Consider the following 22769-nt stretch of genomic DNA (forward strand, 5'->3'; position numbering starts at 1 on the left):
TGGGTGGCTCAGCGGTTTGGCGCCTGCCTTTGGTCCAGGGCGTGGTCCTGGAGTCCGGGATCAAGTCCCACATTGGGCTCCCTGCATGGAGCCTGCTTCTCCCTCTGCCTGTGTCTCTGCCTCTCTCTCTCTCTCTGTGTCTCTCATGAATAAATAAATAAAATCTTTAAAAAAAAAAAAAAAAGATTTATTTATTTACGGGCAGCCCAGGTGGCTCAGTGGTTTAGCGCCACCTTCAGCCCAGGGCCTGATCCTGGAGACCCAGGATCAAGTCCCATGTCAGGTTCCCAGCATGGAGCCTGCTTCTCGCTCTGCCTGTGTCTCTGCCTCTGTGTGTGTGTGTGTCTCTTATGAATAAATAAATAAAATCTTAAAAAAAAAAGAGGGGAAGGGCAGAAGGAAAGAGACAATCCTCAAGCCGACTCATCACTAAGCACAGAGCCTGATGCGGGGCTTGATCCCAGGACTCTGATATCACTACCTAAGTCAAAATCAAGAGTTGGCTGCTTCAAACTATGGAAGGAGCCACGATGTCCTTCAACAGATGAATGGATAAAGAAGATGTGGTATATATATACAATGGGTTATTACTCAGCCATCAGAAATGACAAATAACCATCATTTGCTTTGACGAGGATGGAACTAGAGGTTATTATGCTAAGTGAAATATGTTAATCAGAGGACAATCATCACATGGTTTCATTTATATGTGGAATATAAGAAATAGTGAAATGGATTATAAGGGAAATGAGGGCAACTGAGTGGGGAAAAATTAGAGGAAGACAAACGATGAGACTCCTAACTCTGGGAAACAAAGGGTTGTGGAAGGGGAGGTGGGTGGAGGATGGGGTAACTGGGTGACGGGCACTAAGGAGGGCATTTGATGGGATGAGCAGTGGGTGTTATACTGTATGTTTGGAAGTTGAATTTAAATTAAAAAAAAATTTTTTTAAAGCTGGCTGCTTAACAACTGAGCCACCCAGGCACCCCCACATATGCTATTCTACAATTTAAAAAAAAAAAATCAAAGAGTAAATCATAATAAGAATGTCGAACAAATGATCACAAATACAAATCTCTCTGTAACATGCAGACACACAGACATGCACTCACAGATAACCAAACAGGTTTCACTGGAGAAATTACATAAATAAAACTTAAGAATTAGGTTTTTGGCATATCCCCTATCACTGATTTGATAAAGTAGTAAATTTCTGTTTATTCACTCTCCCATAAATTAGTAGTAAAGCCCTGACACTGGTGGATCCCTATGCCAACTGCCCCTCCCCTAGAGGAGGCTCAAAGGATTCCCATTAAGTTTTTCAGGAAAACAGAAAACTATAAGGGTTGGTGGCAACTGAAGAAACATCAAGGTATTGGTAGACCAGTGTATCAGTAATCAGCTCCATTAAAAACAACATATATATATAAAGAAACCTCAAATAAAATGTCTAAGTATGATATATTAACACTATTTCATTATTAAAAGTGACACGTACAGGGGCACCTGAATGGCACAGCCGATTAAGTGCCCAACTCTTGGTTTTGGCTCAGGTCATGATTGCAGAATGGTGAGATGTAGCCCCCCCACAACAGGCTATGTGCTTGCTGTGGAGCCTGCTTGGGATTCTCTCTCCCTCCCTCTCTCTCTCTCTGTCCTTCCTTCCCATGCTCACTCACTCACTTGCCTGTTCTCGCTCTCATTCTAAAATAAAAAAATAAATCTAAAAAAAAAAAAAGAACAAGTGACATGTACAATGATTTTATCAATACCTGGGAAAGTTTCTACTAAATGTTCCACAGGAAAAAAGAGACTCAAAATAATACAGTAACAATAAGAACAAAAATATGAAAACTTATGTATACTGATGAGAAACGCAAGAGAACGGTCTTACATTCAGTAGTTTAAACATGTTCAGTGGTTATTATGGTTCCTTAACAAACTACAAATCCTTTATTTCAAAGAATTGAGAAAATACATATATTTTCAGCTTTGAAGACCCTCTACTAAATTCCCAGGAGAATATGTGAGGTAAACTGGCAAATCATCTCTTACAGGAATAAGTTATTAAAAAGAAAGTTAAATATCTAAAATTCTTATTATTACTACTCCTACAAGTAGAAATCCATAATCCCTTATCTACTCTTATCTCTGAATGAAATATGTAAATGTTTTAATATTTACATTAAGGAGGACAAATGAAGACTAAAATAATTCAGGTCATGTCTTCATAGCTTTTTGGAATTTAAATCAAGAGACGGGGAACCTTTATGACCAGTACTATTTGATGGCTTGACTTTCATTCTTTTTTTTTTTTTTTTTTTTAAGTTTATTTAGTTAAGCAATCTTTAAACCCAATGTGGGGCTTGAATTCAGGACCCTAAGATCAGGAGCTGCATACTCTAATATCTGAGCCAGCCAGGTGCCCATAATGCTTGACTTTCTAACACAGTTTGAAAAACTATTCCCCAAATATCTATAATTAACTTCTCATTTTAAAGATGGTTTATATCCTCAAGTATTTATAAGTACCTATTTCATTAAATAAATTCTGTGAAAATCTCTTAAATCACTCCTTTCCTTTTTTTTTTTTTTTTAAATGTTGGTTTATTTATTATTTATGATAGTCACAGAGAGAGGCAGAGACACAGGCAGAGGGAGAAGCAGGCTCCATGCACCGGGAGCCCGACGCGGGATTCGATCCTGGATCTCCAGGATCGCGCCCTGAGCCAAAGGCAGGCGCCAAACCGCTGCGCCACCCAGGGATCCCAAATCACTCCTTTCCTATTGCCATTGCCTCGACTCTAGCCCAAGCACTCATGATTTTATAGCTATATTAATTATTTCAACAGCCTCCCATCTACCTCCCTGACTACAGTGCTTCTCTTTAATCAATCTTCTACACAGCTACTAGAGAAAAATCCCACATACATTTTATTTATTAAAATCTCTTTTTCAAAGCCCATGATGGCATCTTATTGCTTCAGATATAAGCTACTGTGACTGGTATTTTTTTTTAATAAATTTTTATTTATTTATGATAGTCACACAGAGAGAGAGAGGCAGAGACACAGGCAGAGGGAGAAGCAGGCTCCATGCCGGGAGCCCGACATGGGATTCGATCCCGGGTCTCCAGGATCACGCCCTGGGCCAAAGGCAGGCGCCAAACCGCTGCGCCACCCAGGGATCCCTGTGACTGGTATTTCTTAGCCCTCCAACAGTGGTTCTCAAAGTATGGTCCCCAGATTAGCAACATTTGCAATAAATATAAGTACTCAGTTAAGCTCTGGATTTTTTATTATTCATTTTTCTGAGGTGGCTGCAAACTCAATTTTTAAAAAACAAACTAATTCACTGTTAAAATATAAAATTTAGAATCAACTTTCTAAAAACATATATTTGCTTTTTATTAAACATAAATCAACTCAATAGTTGAGAAGGATTTATATTTAATAAAAAAGCAAAGTATTTTTCATAATCTTAACAAAATTTAAATTTATTCCAATCAAAATTCAACTCCACAAAAATTGTTTCTGTTGCCATTTTTAAAAGAAAACTATTATCTGTACAGATTTTGTGAACCCATTTAATAATAAATGCAACCAAGAAATTCCTAACGTGTTCCTGTGGACACCTGCAAGTGCACCGTATAACTACCTATTATATACATAAAAACATTGTGTAAATTGTACCATCAGTTTGAAGCCATGTTACCTGACCATAAACAATAACTGTCATACGAAATTTTGCCAGCTTTCAGAATAAGAAGACTAGCCAGAGAAATTGACTACTAATGAGATCAAATTAAAAATCTATACACTTGAATTGCCTGGTCCCACAACATGGCCCAAGATGCTCTACTACATTACCTGGCAAATCGCTCCTTATCATTAGACATCTGATCATCATCACACCTGAAGAAGAAAGATAAGATTAGCCCAAAGCATTATACTTGTTATGTCTACTTCATCTGAAATAAAAACTAGAAAGGAGTAAAAGTATTCAATAGGGAAAAAAAAGCCAATGGAAAAGCATCACAAAGCAATAGAGATATTGCTATTATTTGTCTTCTGATGTTCTCCTTTAACCTTACTTATCAGATACTGCAAAACAAGATGATAATCTCCTAAAGGGCACAGCTAACTGCCCTGTCAGCACCACTCTGAGATTAGGGATAGTTTTGTTTTAATTATGGCAACAACAACAACAAAAAAACATGGCACATAATATTTACCATCTTAACCATTTTTTTTTTTTTTTAATTTATGATAGTCACACACACACAGAGAGAGAGAGGCAGAGGGAGAAGCAGGCTCCATGCACCAGGAGCCTGACGTGGGATTCGATCCTGGGTGTCCAGGATCGCGCCCTGGGCCAAAGGCAGACGCCAAACTGCTGCGCCACCCAGGGATCCCCATCTTAACCATTTTTAAGGATACAATTCAGTAGTGCTATACTTAACATTGTTGTGCAACTGATCTATAGAACTTTCTAATCTTGCAAAACTGAGACTCATTATATACACTAAACATCCTCTTCCCACCTGCTCCCAATCCAATTCCCAGCTCAAGTAACCATCTCTATACTTTGTCTCTAATTTTGACTACTTTAGATAGATAGATAGATAGATAGATAGATAGATAGATAGATAGATAGACAGACATACAGTCTTTTTGTGACTGGCCTATTTTACTTAGTCAAATGTCTTCAACATTCATCCATGTTGTAGCATATGCCAGGATTTCCTTCCTTTTTAAGGCTGAACAATATTCCATTGGACATATATGTCACATTTTCTTTATGTAGTCATCTGTCAATGGATATTAGGTTGCTTCCACCTCTTGGATATTGTGAAAATGGGGCAGTGCACTTGTGTGTGCAAATATCTAAGACCCTGCTTTCAATTATTTTGGATATTTATGACCAGGAGTGCAGCTGCTGAATCTACAATAATTCTTTTTTTTTTTTTTTAATTTTTTTTTTTTAATTTATGATAGTCACAGAGAGAGAGAGAGAGGCAGAGACACAGGCAGAGGGAGAAGCAGGCTCCATGCACCGGGAGCCTGACGTGGGATTCGATCCCGGGTCTCCAGGATCGCGCCCTGGGCCAAAGACAGGCGCTAAACCGCTGCGCCACCCAGGGATCCCTTTTTTTTTTTTTTTTTTTTAATTTTTTTTTTTTTTATTTATGATAGTCACAGAGAGAGAGAGTGAATCTACAATAATTCTATTTTTAGTTTTTTGAAGAATCTCCATACTGTTTTCCACAGTGGTTAAATTACAATTTACATTCCGGCCAATAGTGCAAAAGGGTTCCCTCTTTTCACATCCTTATCCAACTTATTTTCTGTTTCTTTGATGGTACCCATCATCATGGATGTCACATGGTATCTCACTGTAATTTCAATTTGCATTTTTCTCTAATGATTAGCGATGCTGAACATCTTTTCATATATTTGTTGGCCTTCTGCATATCTGCTCTTGAAAAATGTGTATTCAAGTCATTTGCCCATTTTTTTTTAAAGATTTTATTTATTTATTCACGAGAGACACAGAGAGAGGGGCAGAGACACAGCCAGAAGAAGAAGCAGGCTCCATGCACAGAGCTCAATGTGGGACTCAATCCAGGGACTCTGGGATCACGCTCTGAGCCAAAGGCAGATGCTCAACCACTAAGCCACCCAGGCATCCCATTTGCCCATTTTTAATCAGGTTGTTTTGTTTTGCTGAATTGCTGTAATTCTTCATATATTGTAGATATTAACCTCTTATCAGATACATGACTTACAAGTATTTTCTTCCATTACATGGGTTATCTTTTCACTGCTTTCTTTGGTGCACAGAAGTTTTTAAGAGACAGTTTTAGATTATTACTTAAACAATGTTCTTTATCTCTCTGATCAAGGAAATAATCCCTTCATCCCAACAACTTCTACTTGGGATCATATCTGCTAAATACAGAAAATACAGGATTTGTTGAGGAAGGAAAACCTAACTTAAAAAACACTATTCTCTGGCAGCCCAGGTGGCTCAGCGGTTTAGCGCCGTCTTCAGCCCAGGGTATGATCCTGGAGACCCGGGATTAAGTCCCACATCAGGCTCTCTGCATGGAGCCCGCTTCTCCTTCTGCCTGTGTCTCTGCCTCTCTCTCTCTGTCTCTCATGAATAAATAAATAAAATCTTAAAAAGAAAAAAAAGGGGATCCCTGGGTAGCTCAGCGGTTTAGCGCCTGCCTTTGGCCCGGGGTGCAATCCTGGAGTCCCGGGATCAGGTCCCGCGTTGGGCTCCCAGCATGGAGCCTGCTTCTCCCTCCTCCTGTGTCTCTGCCTCTTTCTCTATCATAAATAAATAAATAAATAAATAAATAAATAAATAAATCTTTAAAAAAAAAGAAACACTATTCTCTGCATGATCTAAATTTTCCTCTTCTCACTGCCACAGGATAGAGCAAAGATCTACCAACTTTTGGAAGGAAGTGTTTTTGTATGGAGATAGGTTAAGTCTCATAAAATTTTCAGTTAAACCCGTTATTAAATTAATGGCAAAAGTTATACTGTTCCTTCACAGATGTAAATCCTCAACTAATCCAACCCTAATAGGACTCCAACAGTTAAGCATCTGCCTTTAGCTCAGGTCTAATCCTGGAGTCCCAGGATCGAGTCCCATATCAGGCTCCCTGCATGGAGCCTACTTTTCCCTCTGCCTATGTCTCTGCCTCTCTCTGTGTGTCTCTCATGAATAAATAAATAAAATCTTAAAAAAAAAAAAATCCAACCCCAAGAATATTCAGTGTTTGAGAATAACAGGAGAGCAGAAGAAAAATGGGCAAACATGAAGAAGTAACTGAATTCCACTTCAAATACAAAGAGTCTATTTCCAGGACACAAAATATGCTTTAAATCAGATGCTACTAACTCCTAGTGGAAACACGTAACCGGAACTGAAAAGAGAGCCTTATAATTTACATATTAACTTTGAATCTCAAGAATGAGTCTTCTAGATCCTTACTACTCAAAGTATAGTCAGTGGCTGGAAGCAGCAGCATCACCTAGGAATAAATCAGAGCATAGAACCTTGGGCCCTACCTCAGGCCTACTGAATTACATTTAATTTTTTTTTTAAGTAATCTCTAGGCCAAACATGGGGCTTGCATTCACAACCCCACACTCAAGAGTTGCATGCTCTACCAACTAAGCCAGCCCAGACCTACTGAATTAGAATCTTCACCTTCACAAGAAACCCCAGGTGATTCTGTATATGCACTAAAGTTTGAGAAGCAGTATTGTGGATACTAGTAACTCTGACATTGTACCTGGAGTTTCAAAGGCTTGATATTATTAAAAATGATTTTATAGGTGTCTGGAAAATATAACAAAATGACATTTTAACAAATCAATGAAAAGAGATAATAAATTACAACTTTCAAAAGTAGCATCCACACTGGGTGTTATATACAGTATGTTGGCAAGTTGAATTTAAATAAAATAAAAACAAAAAATTAAAATATAAAAATTAAAACAGCACAACAAAAAACAAAGAGTAGCATCCACCAAGGAAATTTAATGCTGACTTATACAATGCAAGTAAGACTTTCATTGTCCAGAGTGGAAAATTCCAATTGTTTAAAATAAATAAAGAAATTTAGTGATACCTCTCCCAGACATAATGACCCACTATGTAAAATGAATTGTGACAGTCTTTTTTTATGGTTGGGGAAAGGACAACTGAACCTTTCTGGATCTGCATATAGTTTGTGACTACTAGATTTTGTGGAAATCGAGACAATGACTCAGGGCCTGAGCTAACTGAGAAATATAAATAAGACAAGTGGTTATCTCTATGACACTCAAATGCATAATACAGTTCTACCAATAGCATCTATCAGTTATAATCAGGAATTCTCCTTTGGAACAATTCCCAGAACTGTTTGAAAAAGTTGATCCTTCCCCCAAAATTGAAATATCCTCCCCTCTTCACACTTATTACTACTCAATAAGTCTCAAAAGTCCTCTTGGAGAATTATTTTCTCCAATGTTTTGCAACTATTCCTTTCTGGTAGCCAAGTTACAGTTGTTTTCAAGAATATCTGGTAGGATTCAGCAAATAGTTAGCAGCAAGAAATATAAGCCTAAATAAAAATTACTAAAATGGGGACACCTGGATGGCTCAACAGTTGAGCGTCTGCCTTCAGCTCAGGGCATGATCCCGGGGTCTGGGCTCCTTGTGTGAGCCTGCTTCTCCATCTGCACGTGTCTCTACCTTTCTCTCTGAATAAATAAAATCTTTTTAAAAAATTACTAAAATGAAAAAAATAGATGTCTCTGACAGAACTTAAGCATTATAAAACAAAACAATGGCAAGCAATTTACAGCATGCATATCCTCTATGCAAAAACAAAAACTGAGGATTATGAATGTATGTCCACACATATACATTTAAATATATTTATATATATACTGAATATTTCTGGAAGGATACTCAATAAACTGGAAACTGTAGTTGTCTAAGGGGAAAGGGTCTGAAATGAAATGAAGACATACTTGCACTACATGTAACTTTGTAATATTTAAAAATTTATAAAATATATTACCAGTTAAGATTTAGTTGTTAGGACAAATGAAATCTGGACACTCGTATAATAAAATAATGGCTTTTTTTTTTAATAGGGCTCCTTTATCGATTAAATATTTGTTATTCAACAAAGTAGACCCACCTAGGTAATATTTTCAACTTTGGAAAGAAAAAAAGGTAGGCTACAGTCAAGGTTATCTTCCTTTCTTTGACTCTTACTGCTTGTGCTCGCTTCGGCAGCACATATACTAAAATTGACTCTTACTGCTTTCCTTTTTTTTTTTTTAATATTTTATTTATTTATTCATAGAGACAGAGAGAGAGAGAGAGAGAGGCAGAGACACAGGCAGAGGGAGAAGCAGGCATCATACAGAGAGCCTGACGTGGAACTCGATCCCAGGTCTCCATGATCACGCCCTGAGCAGCAGGCGGCGCTAAACCACTGCGGCACCGGGGCTGCCCTGCTTTCCTTATTTAAAAACAAAACCTTGGGATCCCTGGGTGGCGCAGCGGTTTAGCACCTGCCTTTGGCCCAGGGCGCGATCCTGGAGACCCAGGATCAAATCCCACATCGGGCTCCCGGTGCATGGAGCCTGCTTCTCCCTCTGCCTATGTCTCTGCCTCTATCTCTCTCTCTCTCTCTGTGTGACTATCATAAATAAAAATAAAAATTAAAAAAAAAACAAATAATTGGTCTTCAGCAAGAATAAGTATTTCCCTTCTCTGAAAGAAGTCCTCCAACAATATACTGAAAAGTCCATCTTCAGTGCTCCAGAAGATTCATTATTTAAGGATACAAATTCTAATTCCTGCTCTGAAAGAATCAATGGGCATCAGAAAATATTAAAGGTACATTAATGCCCACCCCCCTCAATGAATTACACCTTGGCCTCCTAACACACTGACGCAGGACTTGAACATAAGATTTGCTTTCGCCAAAGGAACACCAGCAAATGTCAATACAAAGCAGAGGCTTGATAAGCACTTAGACTGAGACTTGCCCTTCACACTGTAGCCATTGGCATGTAAAGAAACTCAGTCTGACATTCTTAAAGATAAAAGACCACAAAGAAAACAGAATAACCATCCAGCCAATCCACAGCATTGTGAGAAATAATATATCATCGTTGTTTTTAAACCACACAGCAATAGAAAACTAAAACAGGGTCTTGGAAATTCTCTGCCCTCTCTTCACTGAGCTCCTTCCTCTGGATCCATTTAAAAAATGCTTGAAAATGTTATAAGGTATAACACAATAGGAAACTTTAGTTTTAGGATAAAGAACTTGCCTTAGGCCTAAGGACAAAAATATTACAAGTCAGAAATAAAAGATCATGAACTAATCTTTAATATCAGAAATCTAAGAAAATTTTTAAAAATCTTACCTCAAAAATTTACTGTTCCCTTCTCCATCATCATCAAAATCCAACCTGGGTAAAACCAACAATAAATATTATAAGCCCACTGACAATACAGAAAATTAAGAAATTAACATTTCTCAACCCACAAGCTATCTGAACATCCACCCAAATGGAAGAAGGAAAAGAGGAATTAGACACAGAAATCAAAGCTATGTGATTTCCTCCTTGTACCCAACTAGGCAATCAAAAGAGTACCTACCTGCTGCTGCCTTATATTTTCCTAAATTGGCAGTCTCCGCTTTTGCCAAAGTTTTACACTAGAGTACAACCTCTATCAAAGGAACAGGAATCCACTCAAAAGTGAAAATAAAAAATTAATATGAATAACTCAGGTCTGGGACACCTGAATGGCTCAGCGGTTAAGTGTCTGCCTTCAGTCCAGGGCATGATGCTGGAGACCAGAGAGCAAGTCCTGCATCGGGCTCCCTGCATGGAGCCTGCTTCTCCCTCTGCCTGTGTCTCTGCCTCTTTCTCTCTGTGTCGCTCATGAATAAATAAATAAAATCTTAAAAAAACAATAATAATTCAGGTCCATCTTTCATTTCTATAGTCTAAGCTATGTTACTGGCTTTCTGAAACATTCCAAAACAGTGATGTTATATACAGAAGCAATTTAAGATCTCAGAAGGTTATTAATTAATCCTTTTTTTTCCATCACACATCTAAGAAACATGTAATACATACTAGAGAGAGGAAAACAAGAGACTTGCCGTCAAGGGACCTTCTACCTAGACAAATACAAATATAAAACAAGAATAGAAAAGTGCCATGTGAGAAGCACAAGCAATATGCTATAAGACATTTAGTAAAAGCAACAGTGATGGGCAGCCCCAGTGGCTCAGCGATTTAGTGCTGCCTTCGGCCCAGGGTGTGATCCTGGAGACCCGGGATCGAGTCCCATGTCGGGCTCCCTGCATGGGGCCTGCTTCTCCCTCTGCCTCTCTCTCTGTGTCTGTCATGAATAAATAAAAAATCTTAAAAAAAAAAAAAAAAAAAGCAACAGTGACTTTCATTTCAGGGATTAGGGAAGATTATAAGTAATAAGGTAGGCCTCAGAACAGCAGAAAAAGAAAACACAGTATTCTAAAACCTGTGGGATGCAGGTTATTATTATTAATCTCTATATTCTCTACTACCACCCTAACCCCACATTATGAGTCTCTAGATGACATATACAGTGTCAATCCTGAAAGTGTTCCTTCCTCTTCCTCCCTGTAGCCCCCTAATTACCTGTCAAAATCTACCCAATAACTCCATTTCTAAAAATCTACCTTAAGGAAATAACTCAAAAGAGATAAAAAAAAATTATGTACAAAGATGTTCACAGAGCATTACATATACTAGCAAAAACTTCAAAATAACTTAAATTTCCCAAAAAGGAACTGAGTACATCCCTTTGTGTAACTTAAAAATCATATTTCTATAAAATAACAGTAATGAAAAAAGGTTACATACAATTAGGTGAAAAGACAAGGCTATATAAAACTATCTAATTATAGATTCCAACTACTAAAAGATCTACATATAAAGAATGAAGAAACTATACTAAAAAACTGATTGGAAATGACAGGGTAGTAGGATAATTTCTATTCTTTCTATTTTCCAATCTTTATTTAAAAGAATGTATATTGGGGATCCCTGGGTGGCGCAGCGGTTTGGCGCCTGCCTTTGGCCCAGGGCGTGATCCTGGAGACCTGGGATCGAATCCCACGTCGGGCTCCCGGTGCATGGAGCCTGCTTCTCCTTCTGCCTGTGCCTCTGCCTCTCTCTCTCTCTGTGTGACTATCATAAATAAATAAATAAAATTCTTTAAAAAAAAAAAAAAAAAGAATGTATATTTCTTCTTTAATTGATTACCAATAATAGACATTCATTTCAGAAAATCTGAAAATAAAAACAAGTTTCCCATAATCTCATCATCTAGAAATCTGAGGAGTATCCTTTCAGTTTTTTCTAGGCACATGTTACATATTTCCTTCTGACAGAGTAGTATGTTACATAAACTGTAATGTCCCAACATACTGTGAATATTTTTCTCTACTGATACATGTTACCTCCAATAACTGTACAGTATTCCATTTCAAATATACTAAAATTTACTCAACTAATCCCCTAATTTTGATATTTATAGTGCTTCTAATTGTTTGCTATTATACATAACCATAACATTGTGTTTAAGAGAGTGAACTCTAAAACTAACCTCCCAAGGTTCATATCAAATATCTTCCACTTACTTAGATCCTTGAGTAAGTTGTTATTCAATGAGTTAATGTAAAACTCCTGGAGACATAGTAAGTCTTAATATGCTACTCATGTTACCACCTAACTCCAAGGATGACTTGCATTACTATTAGCAGGTGAAACTTAAAGACTAGCTATATTAGATTTAAAAAAAATTTTTTTTTTTTTTTGACGAGAAAGCAAGTGTGCATGTGCAAGTAGGGGGAAGGGACAGAGGGAGAGACAGCATCTTAAGCAGGCTCCAGGCCCAGCACAGAGCCCAATGCAGGGCTCCATCTCATAATCTGGAGATCACAACCCAAGATGAAACCAAGTCGGACACTCAACCAACTGAGCCATCCAGGTGCCCCTTAGCTAAACAACTTTTAAGGAAGTAAAAAGAGAAATTTAACACCAAAAAATACTATCCATTCTCCCAAGCCTCTTTTATTATTTTTTTTTCTTTTTTAAGATTCATTTATTTACTTGGGGCACAGTTGCTTAGGCATCCAACTCTTAGTTTCAGCTCAAGCCATGATCTTCATGGGTCCTGGGATAGAGCCCTGAATTAGGCTCTGAGATCACGGGGAAAAGATTAAAAAAATAAAAAAATAAAAATAAAGATTCTCTCCCTCTGTCCCTCCCCACACATGCATCCACTAACCCCCCTACCCCACTCCACCCCCCACAAATAAATAAATAAATCTTTTAAGAAAAGTTAGTCCTTAACTTACAAAGGAAAACCCATAAGACTAATGGAAATTTCTCAACAGAAACTTGGTAAGCCAGAAGAGAGTGGCATGAAATATTCAAAGTATAGAATGGGAAAATCTGCAGCCAAAAATACTCTATCCATCAAGGCCATCATTCAGAAGAGGAGAGATAAAGGCTTTCCCAAACAAAAACTAAGGGAGTTTGTGACCACTAAACCAGGCCTGCAAGAAATATTAAAGTGACTCTGAGGGCAAACAAGAAACCAAAGACAAGAAAAGATCAGAAAAAATCTCCAGAAACAACAGAACAAGTAATAAAATGGTTATAAATACCTATCTATCCATGATTACTTTGAATGAAAATGGCTCAAACACTCCAATCAAAAGATAAAGGGTGTGAGAATGGATAAAAAAAAACAAGATCTATATGCTGCCTACAAGAAACTCATTTTAGACCTAAAGATACCTACAGATTGAAAAGTGAGATGATGGAGAACATCATGCAAATAGATGTCAAAAGAAAGTTGGAATAGCAATACAAAGTAGACTTCTACATTCTTGTATTGTTTTAGTCCTGCTTCGGTATCTGAGTGGTACTGGCCTCATGAAATAAATAACTGATGGAATGGTCTCATGGAATAACTGTGAATGTGATCCGTTTCATTATCTGCAAGATTCTGATAAAAACTCATTATTATTATTTTTAAATTTTTGGTGGGGTTCACCAATGAAGCCTTCTGCCTGGAGTGTTTCTGTGCTGGGAGATTTTATTTTATTTTATTTTTGCATTTTAAAAATTGTATTTAAATTCAATTAATGTGGTTAAGCATCGCCAATTTTATTTATTTTTTTAATATTTTATTGGTTTATTCATGAGACACAGAGAGAGAAGGCAGAAACATAGGCAGAAGGAGAAGCAGGCTCCTCATAGGAAGCCCAATGTGGTACTTGATCCCGGAATCCCAGGATCACACCCTGAGCCAAAGGCAGAAGCTCAACCGCTGAGCCACCTAGGCGTCCCCAATTTTGTTTATGTTTTTAGAAAAACTTAATCATTACTTTCAATGTTATGTCATTGTTTATTCTGATCTCTAATTTATTTCTTTTTTTTATCTTTTTTTTTTTAATTTTTATTTATTTATGATAGTCACAGAGAGAGAGAGAGAGAGAGAGAGAGAGAGAGAGAGGCAGAGACATAGGCAGAGGAAGAAGCAGGCTCCATGCACCGGGAGCCCAATGTGGGATTCGATCCCGGGTCTCCAGGATCGCGCCCTGGGCCAAAGGCAGGCGCCAAACCGCTGTGCCACTTAGGGATCCCTATCTTATTTATTTCTGATTTTTGTTATTCCTTCATTAAATTTTAGTTGTTCCTTCATTTTCTAGCCCTCTGTGGTATAATGTCACCTTATTTGAGTTTCTTAATATAAGCATTTACAGCATAAGTTTCACTCTAACATCTGTTTTCACTGCATCCCACAGGTTTTGGAGTACTGTGTTTTCTTTTTCTGCTGTTCTGAGGCATATTTTGATTTGCTGTTTGATTTCTTATTTGACCCACTGCTTGTGCAATGTGTTAATTTTTACATACTAAATATTTTAATTTACATTGCACATTTTCCAGCTTTATTGTTGATCTTTAGTTTTGTACCACTGTATTTGGAAAATACACTTGGTATGATTTTAGTCTTCTTACATTTGCAGTATTTGGTATACCTCTTTTTATGTGACTTCACCAGAGGATTCTTCTGTGTTTACTCAAAGGAAATGTGTATTCTATTTTACTTGGAGGGAAGGTTTTACATATATCTTTTAGAACCATGTATTCTGAAATCAATGCTTCATATACGAAACACTCTTATTGAAAAAAAGAGGGTACTCATTAAAAGTAAAGTACATCAGAGGGAAGGTGGGGAGGATGGGTGAACTAGGTGAAAGGGCACACTTGTCTAGATGAACACCTGAGTAATGATGTATAGAACTACTGAATCAATATACTGTATACCTGAAACTAATAAAATACTGTGCATTAACTACATAGTAATTAAAGGAATAATCTTAATTAAAAAATATTTTTTTAAAAAACTTGCATATAAGAAACTTAGATAAAACATTAATTCTGTAAAAAGGAAAAAATTCCAGGGACTAAAGAGCAGTATCTGACAGCAGTGCAGTTAGTAACCAGTTGAAATGAGAGGGTTAGGCATAGCAAAGAGGATTCGGTTCGGCCACTAACTGAATGAGGCTGGTTTATAAGAGAGGCATATATGACACATGATACCCAAACTTACCCTGGACGCCGCTTAATAGCCCTGTGGACAATGGCTCCTCCACCTTGAATCCCAGCTGCAGGGTTTCCTGCGGCAATGGCTGGACCCAATGACGGTACATCTGATGTCATTTCTATGACAGAAAAATGGAAATATACATTTAATAAAGATAGTCCATCACCTGGGTAGCTCAGTAGTTAAGCATCTGCCTTTGGCTCAGGTTGTGATCCCAGGGTCCTGGAATCGAGTTCCACATCAGGTGGGGTACTTGCTTCTCCGTCTGCCTATGTCTCTGCCTCTCTCAGGGTGCTTGCTTCTCCCTCTGCCTATGTCTCTGCCTCTCTGTCTCTCATGAATGAATAAATAAGATATTAAAAAAAATAGTCCTTCTTATCATCATCATCATTAAGTTAGCTAGTCAAGGTATGGATGAAATCCCAGTAGTTTGCTAGAAAACCCATATGCATATTGCTCTTCTGGAATTCTTATACAAGTGAAAACATGCATTCCCTATATTCAGTTCCCTCCAACTTCACAGAGTTAGGAAGAGGGAGTACTGTATTCTATTTGCAACTTCACTTTTAAAAGCTTATGATAGACACATATGCTAATCTAAAACAACACACACACACAATTGATTTATACATTTTATTCACCCAACAAACATATATAAATTAGATCCTTGGGATGCCTGGGTGGCTCAGCAGTTGAGCCTCTGCCTTAGGCTCAGGGCATGATCCCAGGGTCCAGGGGTCCCACATCAGGTCCCCCGCAGAGAGCCTGCTCCTCCCTCTGCCTGTGTGTCTACCTCTATGTGTCTCTCATAAATAACTAAATAAATTCTTAAAAAAAATTTAGATCCTTTTATTTATCTAGCATAAATAGAAAAGAACTCAAAATAACTGGAATTCTAACTCTACCTAGCAATAACAAAATAGCACTCTTCTTTCCTTCTCTAAAGTAGTGTCACTGAAAGCCAGCTAAAACAGGTTTAAGTAAGGTCCTATATCCCATAATACAAAAATATCCAAGCTTCAATTTTAAAAAAGAAAATCACTCATCATACCAAGAACCAAGAAGATCTCAAACTGAATAAAAATAATGATATGACATAAATGTTAAGATTATTGGACAAAGGTTTTAAAAATAGTCACTATAAAAATGCTTCAACAAAAAAAATGCTTCAACAATTTTTTTTTAAGATTTTATTTATTTATTCGTGAGAGACACACAGAGAGAGAGGCAGAGACACAGGCAGAGGGAGAAGCAGGCTCCATGCAGAGAACCCGACGTGGGACTCAATCCCGGGACCCCAGGATCACACCCTGGGTGGAAGGCAGGTGCTAATAAACCGCTGAGCCACCCAGGCGTCCCTACTTCAACAATTATTAGCACAGTTCAAACAAACTGAAAAGCAAAAAGAAAAAAAAAAGTTTCTACAAAGAAACAATATAAAGAAGAATCAAATAGAAATTTTAGAACTGAAAAATAAATAAAAAGTTAAGTGGATTGATTCAACAGCAGGATGGAGAGAACAAAGAGAAGAATCAGTGAAATGGAAGGCAGAACACAAGAAATTACCCATTAAAATCCTGGGAGAAAGAAGAGAAAGAGAGAAAGAAGGGAAAGCTGAAAAATAATGTCTGAAAATGTCACAAATTTGGCAAGAGATGTAACCTGATTCAGGAAACTGAGTAAACCCCAAAAAAGATAAACCTAAAGAAATCCATTCCAACACATGTCACAATTAAACTTCTAAAAACTGGGATGCCTGGGTGACTCAGTGGTTGAGTTTCTGCCTTTGACTGGGAGGGTGATCCTGGGGTCCCAGAATCAAGCCCTACATGGGGCTCCCTGCAGGGAGCCTGCTTCTCCCTCTGCCTATGTCTCTGCCTCTCTGTGTCTCTCTCATGAATATATAAATGAAATCTTAAAAAAAAAAAAAAAGAATACAGTTTGCAAAAATATGGGTAAAATTCAGAGCCTTTTCTTTTCCTCTGGAGTTTCCTAAATTATGTTTGGTGGTTGAAGCAAAAATACAACACTATCTGCATGGTTCTGGATGTTTATAGAGGAAATATTTAAAACAATTAAATTAACAAATGCAGATACCAAAAGGAGGTAAAATGTTAACACTTAAAGTGGTAAAATGACACCATTCATAGATTGTGATGTTATGATCTTTAATGCAATGCCCACTCCAGCAATTACTAGAAAAGCTATACACAAGAAGATATACCAGCAAACATTACAGATAAATCAAAATGCAATTCTTTTTAAGATTTTACTGTTATTTTGTTTAAACTTTATATATGGGCAGCCCCGGTAGCTTAGCAGTTTAGCACCACCTTTGGCCCGGGGCGTGATCCTAGAGGCCCAGGATCGAGTCCCACATCAGGCTCCCTTCGTGGGGCCTCCTTTTCCCTCTGCCTGTGTCTCTGCCTCTCTCTGTCTATAATAAATAAATATATATATAGATAGATAGATAGATAGATAGATAGATAGATTAGATTAATATTTAAAAGCAGCCAACAGGGAACCCTGGGTGGCGCAGTGGTTTAGCGCCTGCCTTTGGCCCAGGGCGCAATCCTGGAGACCCGGGATCGAGTCCCACGTCGGGCTCCCGGTGCATGGAGCCTGCTTCTCCCTCTCCCTATGTCTCTGCCTCTCTCTCTCTCTCTCTCTCTGTATGACTATCATAAATAAATAAAAATTTTAAAAAATTTTTAAAAAAATAAATAAATAAATAAAAGCAGCCAACAGGCAAGAACAGGAAGAGACAGTTCACCAAAGATATACAAATGGTAAAATAAGCATATAAAATGATAGTCAACATCATTAGCTAGTGAGGGAAATGCAAATTGAAGCCACACTGAAATGTACTACATACCTATCAGAATGGCTAACATAAAAACAAACAAAACAAAAACCAAAACCAATACCAAATGCTGGGAAGGATACAGAAAAAGTAGATCACTTATACATTGCTGGTAGATGTAATACAGAGCAGCCACTTCAGAAAATAGCTTGGAAGTTTTTTTTAAAAAAACTTGGGATGCAGGGATCCCTGGGTGGCTCAGTGGTTCAGCACCTGCCTTCAGCTCAGGGCATGATCCTGGCATCCCAGAATCGAGTCCCACATTGGGCTCCCTGCATGGAGCCTGCTTCTTCCTCTGCCTGTGTCTCAGCCTCTCTCTCTCTCTCTGTATCTCTCATGAATAAATAAATAAAATCTTAAAAAAAAATTGGGATGATCGGATGGGTCAGTTAAGCACCTTACTTCAGCCCAGGTCATCCTGGGATCAAGACCCACGTCCTATTCTGTACTTAGAGGGGAGTCTGCTTCTCCCTCTCTGCTCTTCCCTCTCCCACTCATGCTCTCTAATAAATAAAATCTTTAAAATACCACAACTAAACATGTCACTAACATACAATCTAGCACTGCATTGATGGGTGTTTATCCCAAAAAATGAAGACATGTCAACACACAACCCTGTACACAAATTTTTACAGCACTTTTTCATTCATAATAGGCAAAAGCTGAAAAAAGAAAATCCAAATGTCCTTCAATAGGTGAACTGTGATATATACCCATTATCACTGAATATTACTCAGCAACAAAAGGAATAAAGTATTATTGCTAGATACAACAACTGGATGAATCTCCAGAGAATCACAAGGTGAAAAAAGCCAACTGCAAAAGGTTGTGTATTATATGATTCCATTTATAGAAACATTCTTGAGATGACAAAATTATAGAGACAGAGAACAGATTAGGAGCTGCCCTGACAGTGGGGGGAGGGTACAAGGAAAGCTGATATAGCTGTAAAGAGGCACCAGGAGGGGCTCTTTTGATGATAGAAATCGGTATCTTGACTGTAATAATGTAAATATTATGGTCATGATATTGTGTACTATAGTTTTGCAAGACACCAGCAGAGAGTGGGTTAAGGGAAGGGATCTCTGTATTACTTCTCATAATTGCAAATGAACCTAAAATTATCTCAAGGTAATAAGTTTAAAGTTTTAAAACATTTTTAAAGCATATACTTCATCTTCCTTTTGAACTTTAAAATCTGTAAAGAAAAAAAAATAATAAAAAAAAAATAAAGAAAAAATAAATAAATAAATAAATAAAATCTGTAAAGTTCTAATAACAATTCTTGAAATTAATTTAATGACATTAAATTTTAATGTTAAATTTGAAAGAGTAGCAATATGGCATTGCATTTCCTCATCCAGGAATATGGTACATCTTACATTTGTTCATATCTTTCCTAATGTCCTTTAATAAAATTTTATAATTCACATAAGTCTTACATACTTCTTGCTCTAATTATTTTTAGGTATTTTATGCTCATTAATACTGTAAATGAAATCACTTTTCCATTTCAACTTCTAACTAGTTATTGCTAGAATAAAAGAAAACTACTGATTGCAGTATATTTATATTATACCCAAATAACTTTACTAATTTGTCTTATATAAAAGCAGTAGTTTATTGAATTTTCTTAGTATAAAATCAGTGCACCGATAGTACGACCTAATGGGTTGTTTGTTTGTTTTTTTTTAAGCCCTCACCGTGTGCCTCTCATTTATTTCCACAATGACCCAATGAAGTTGAAGAAGGGTTCAACAGTTGTCACCAGGGACACATGGGTGACTCAGTGGTTGAGCGTCTGCCTTTGGATCAGGGCATGATCCCCAGGTCCTGGGATCTAGTCCCACATCAGGCTCCTCTTGGGGAGCCTGCTTCTTCTCCCTCTGCCTAGGTCTCTGCCTCTCTCTGTATGTCTCTCATGAATAAATAAAATCTTAAAATAAAAAATTACCACCAAAGAGGTCCATGTCCTAAAAAAGGTTAAGCCACTTTCATCTAGAGAATCTCCAAAATGAACATGGATATCTCTGAGTTATCATTTTCACTAGACTTAATTTGGGGTTTTAATTCTATTGATTTAACAGATTTTTAAAAATCAGGAATGTACTTTTTAAAATCTGAAACAAATACTTTTGTAAAGCATTTAATACAATTATATTTTTCTTTTAATTTGTTAATAACGTGAATTACAAGTTTTCTCAGGTTGAAACATCTTTGAGTTCCTGAAATAACCTCGATAACTGCAATAGATTGAATAATATAAAGATGCATGTCCACATAGAACCTCAGAATGTCATCTTATTTCAAAATAGGGTCACTGAAGATTTAATTAGCTAAGACTGAGGTCATAATGGGTTAGAGAGGGTTATAAATCCAATGATTGGTCTGTTTTGTTTTTTCTTTTAAAATCTGAGAGAGAGAAAGAAAGAGTGAGAGCACAAGCACCTGCAGGCAAGGAGGAGGGAAAAAGGGAGAGGAAGAGAAAATCTCAAGTCTCAAGCAAACTAGCGCTCAGCACCTGATCTCAACTGAAATCAGGACTTGGGCAGAAATCAAGTCAGACACTCAACCCACTGTGCCACCCAGGGACCCCAACTGCTTTCTTCATGAGAGGAAGGAGAGACACACTGGATACAGAGACATGTCCAGGAACTAGAAAAGAGGGAGACATTTCTCCCTTAGAGCCTCCAGAAGGAACCAACGCTACCAACATCTTCACTTCAGATTCTGATCCTCCAGAAACGTGAAAAAATAAATGATTGTTGTTGTAAACCCCCTCATTTGTTAATTTGTCACAGCAGGCCTGGGAAACTAATACAATAATGATCTATACTCTTTTAATATACTTTGGATTTGAATCACTAATATTAGTTCCTCTCAAGTGGAAGAACTTAGGGTAGCGTAGTTAAGGAGTGCTTACTGCACTGAAATTAGGTACCTTCTACTAAAATCACAATTTGACCAAAATTACAGAAAAATAGTAAATATAACATATTTTTAGTCAGTCAACATAATCTCCCAGATTTAAAGAAAAGCTACTTTCCTGAAACAGAGGAAAAATAACACAAAACTAAGTCACTGAAAACACACAACTGAGGAAAACAGGGGTCATAATGGAAACATTCCAAGTTGGAAAGGGACATCTGGGTGGCTCAGTCAGTTAAGTATCTGACCAACTCTTGATTTCAGCTTAGGTCGTAATCTCAGGGGTCGTATGATCAAGCACAACATTGCTACAGTTCAGTGCTTAGGGTGGAGTCTGTTTAAGATGTTTGCTCTCCCTCTGCCCTTCCCCTGACTCGTGCTCTCCCTTTCTCTCTCAAGTAAATAAATAAATATATTTATAAAAAATTTTAACTAAATAATAAAATGTTCAAAAAGAAAGCTTGGGAACGGGATCCCTGGGTGGCACAGCGGTTTGGCGCCTGTCTTTGGCCCAGGGCGCAATCCTGGAGACCCGGGATCGAATCCCACATCGGGCTCCCGGTGCATGGAGCCTGCTTCTCCCTCTGCCTGTGTCTATGCCTCTCTCTCTCTCTCTCTGTGACTATCATAAATAAATAAATAAATAAAATTTTAAAAAAGAAAGCTTGGGAACAATAATTCATCATATGCTCAATGTCTAAAATATGAGCCACTTTGGATATGCTTTTAATGTTTTATTTATTAATCCTAAAATCTACATCCAAATTATATTTACAGTAAATTGCACCTAACCTAGGGGCACCTGGGTGGCTCAGTGGTTGAGCATCTGCCTTTGGCTCAGGTCATGATCCTGGGGTCCTAGGATCCAGTTCCAGATCAGGCTCCCCACACGGAGCTGCCTGTGTCTCTGCCTCTCTCTCTCTCTCTCATGAATAAATAAAATCTTAAAAAAAAAAAAAATATATATATATATATATATACACACACACACACATATATGTGATGAGAATAAATAAAAGAGAAATAAATCTGTGGAAAAGAAATAGAGCTAAAAGATACCCCTAAAATACAATAAACATGAGAAGTGAACCGATCTACAAATACTCAAATTAACTTGGCATTAGTGTTCTTTAAAGAAAATACACAGATAGCCAACAAGCATATAAGAAGATGCTCCACTATCATTAATCATTAAAGAAATGCATATCAAAACAACAATGAGGACAGCCCAGGTGGCTCAGCGGTTTGGCACCACCTTCGGCCCAGGGCCTGATCCCGGAGACTTTGGATGGAGTCCCGCGTCGGGCTCCCTGCATGGAGCCTGCTTCTCCCTCTGCCTGTGTCTCTGCCTCTCTGTCTCTCATAAATAAATAAATAAATAAATAAATAAATAAACAAACAAACAAACAAAATCTTAAAAAAAAAAAACTACAATGAAATATCACCTCACCACCATCAGGATGTCCACCATGGAAAAAAATTTTTTAATTTTTTTTTTAAATTTTAAATGATAAAAAGTAAATGCATGCCAAGCTGGCTCAGTCAGTAGAGCATATAGGACTCCTGATCTCAGGGTTGTGAGCTCTGGTCCCACATTGGGCACCGAGCATAAAGACAAAATTTTTTAAATTAAAAAATAACAAGTATTGGGGCGCTTGGATGGTTTGGTCAGTTAAGTGTATGCCTTCAGCTCGGGTTACGGTCCCAGGGTCCTGGAATCAAGCCCCACATCGGGCTCCCTACTCAGTGAGGAGCCTGCTTCTCCCTCTC

At 37.6% G+C, this 22769-nt stretch overlaps 1 protein-coding gene across 8 annotated transcripts in view; it reads right to left on the minus strand.

The window, feature by feature from the left end:
- The window catches only part of ARNT (aryl hydrocarbon receptor nuclear translocator), a 71518-nt gene that overhangs the window by 33134 nt on the left and 15615 nt on the right, over positions 1 to 22769 (minus strand). For 7 of the 8 annotated variants that reach the window (XM_038562158.1, XM_038562159.1, XM_038562157.1 and 4 more), the window contains exons 2-4: positions 15215 to 15326; positions 9958 to 10002; positions 3871 to 3915 (exon numbers count right to left, since the gene is read on the minus strand). In XM_038562158.1, coding sequence (XP_038418086.1) covers positions 3871 to 3915; positions 9958 to 10002; positions 15215 to 15326 — 202 coding nt within the window. Of the gene's footprint in view, positions 1 to 3870; positions 3916 to 9957; positions 10003 to 15214; positions 15327 to 21801; positions 21818 to 22769 lie in introns of those variants that run through there. The other variant, XM_038562155.1, reaches the window with a different exon arrangement.

The sequence above is a fragment of the Canis lupus genome, chromosome 17, assembly GCF_011100685.1.
Source record: "Canis lupus familiaris isolate Mischka breed German Shepherd chromosome 17, alternate assembly UU_Cfam_GSD_1.0, whole genome shotgun sequence".
In the NCBI taxonomy this organism is placed as follows: domain Eukaryota; kingdom Metazoa; phylum Chordata; class Mammalia; order Carnivora; family Canidae; genus Canis; species Canis lupus.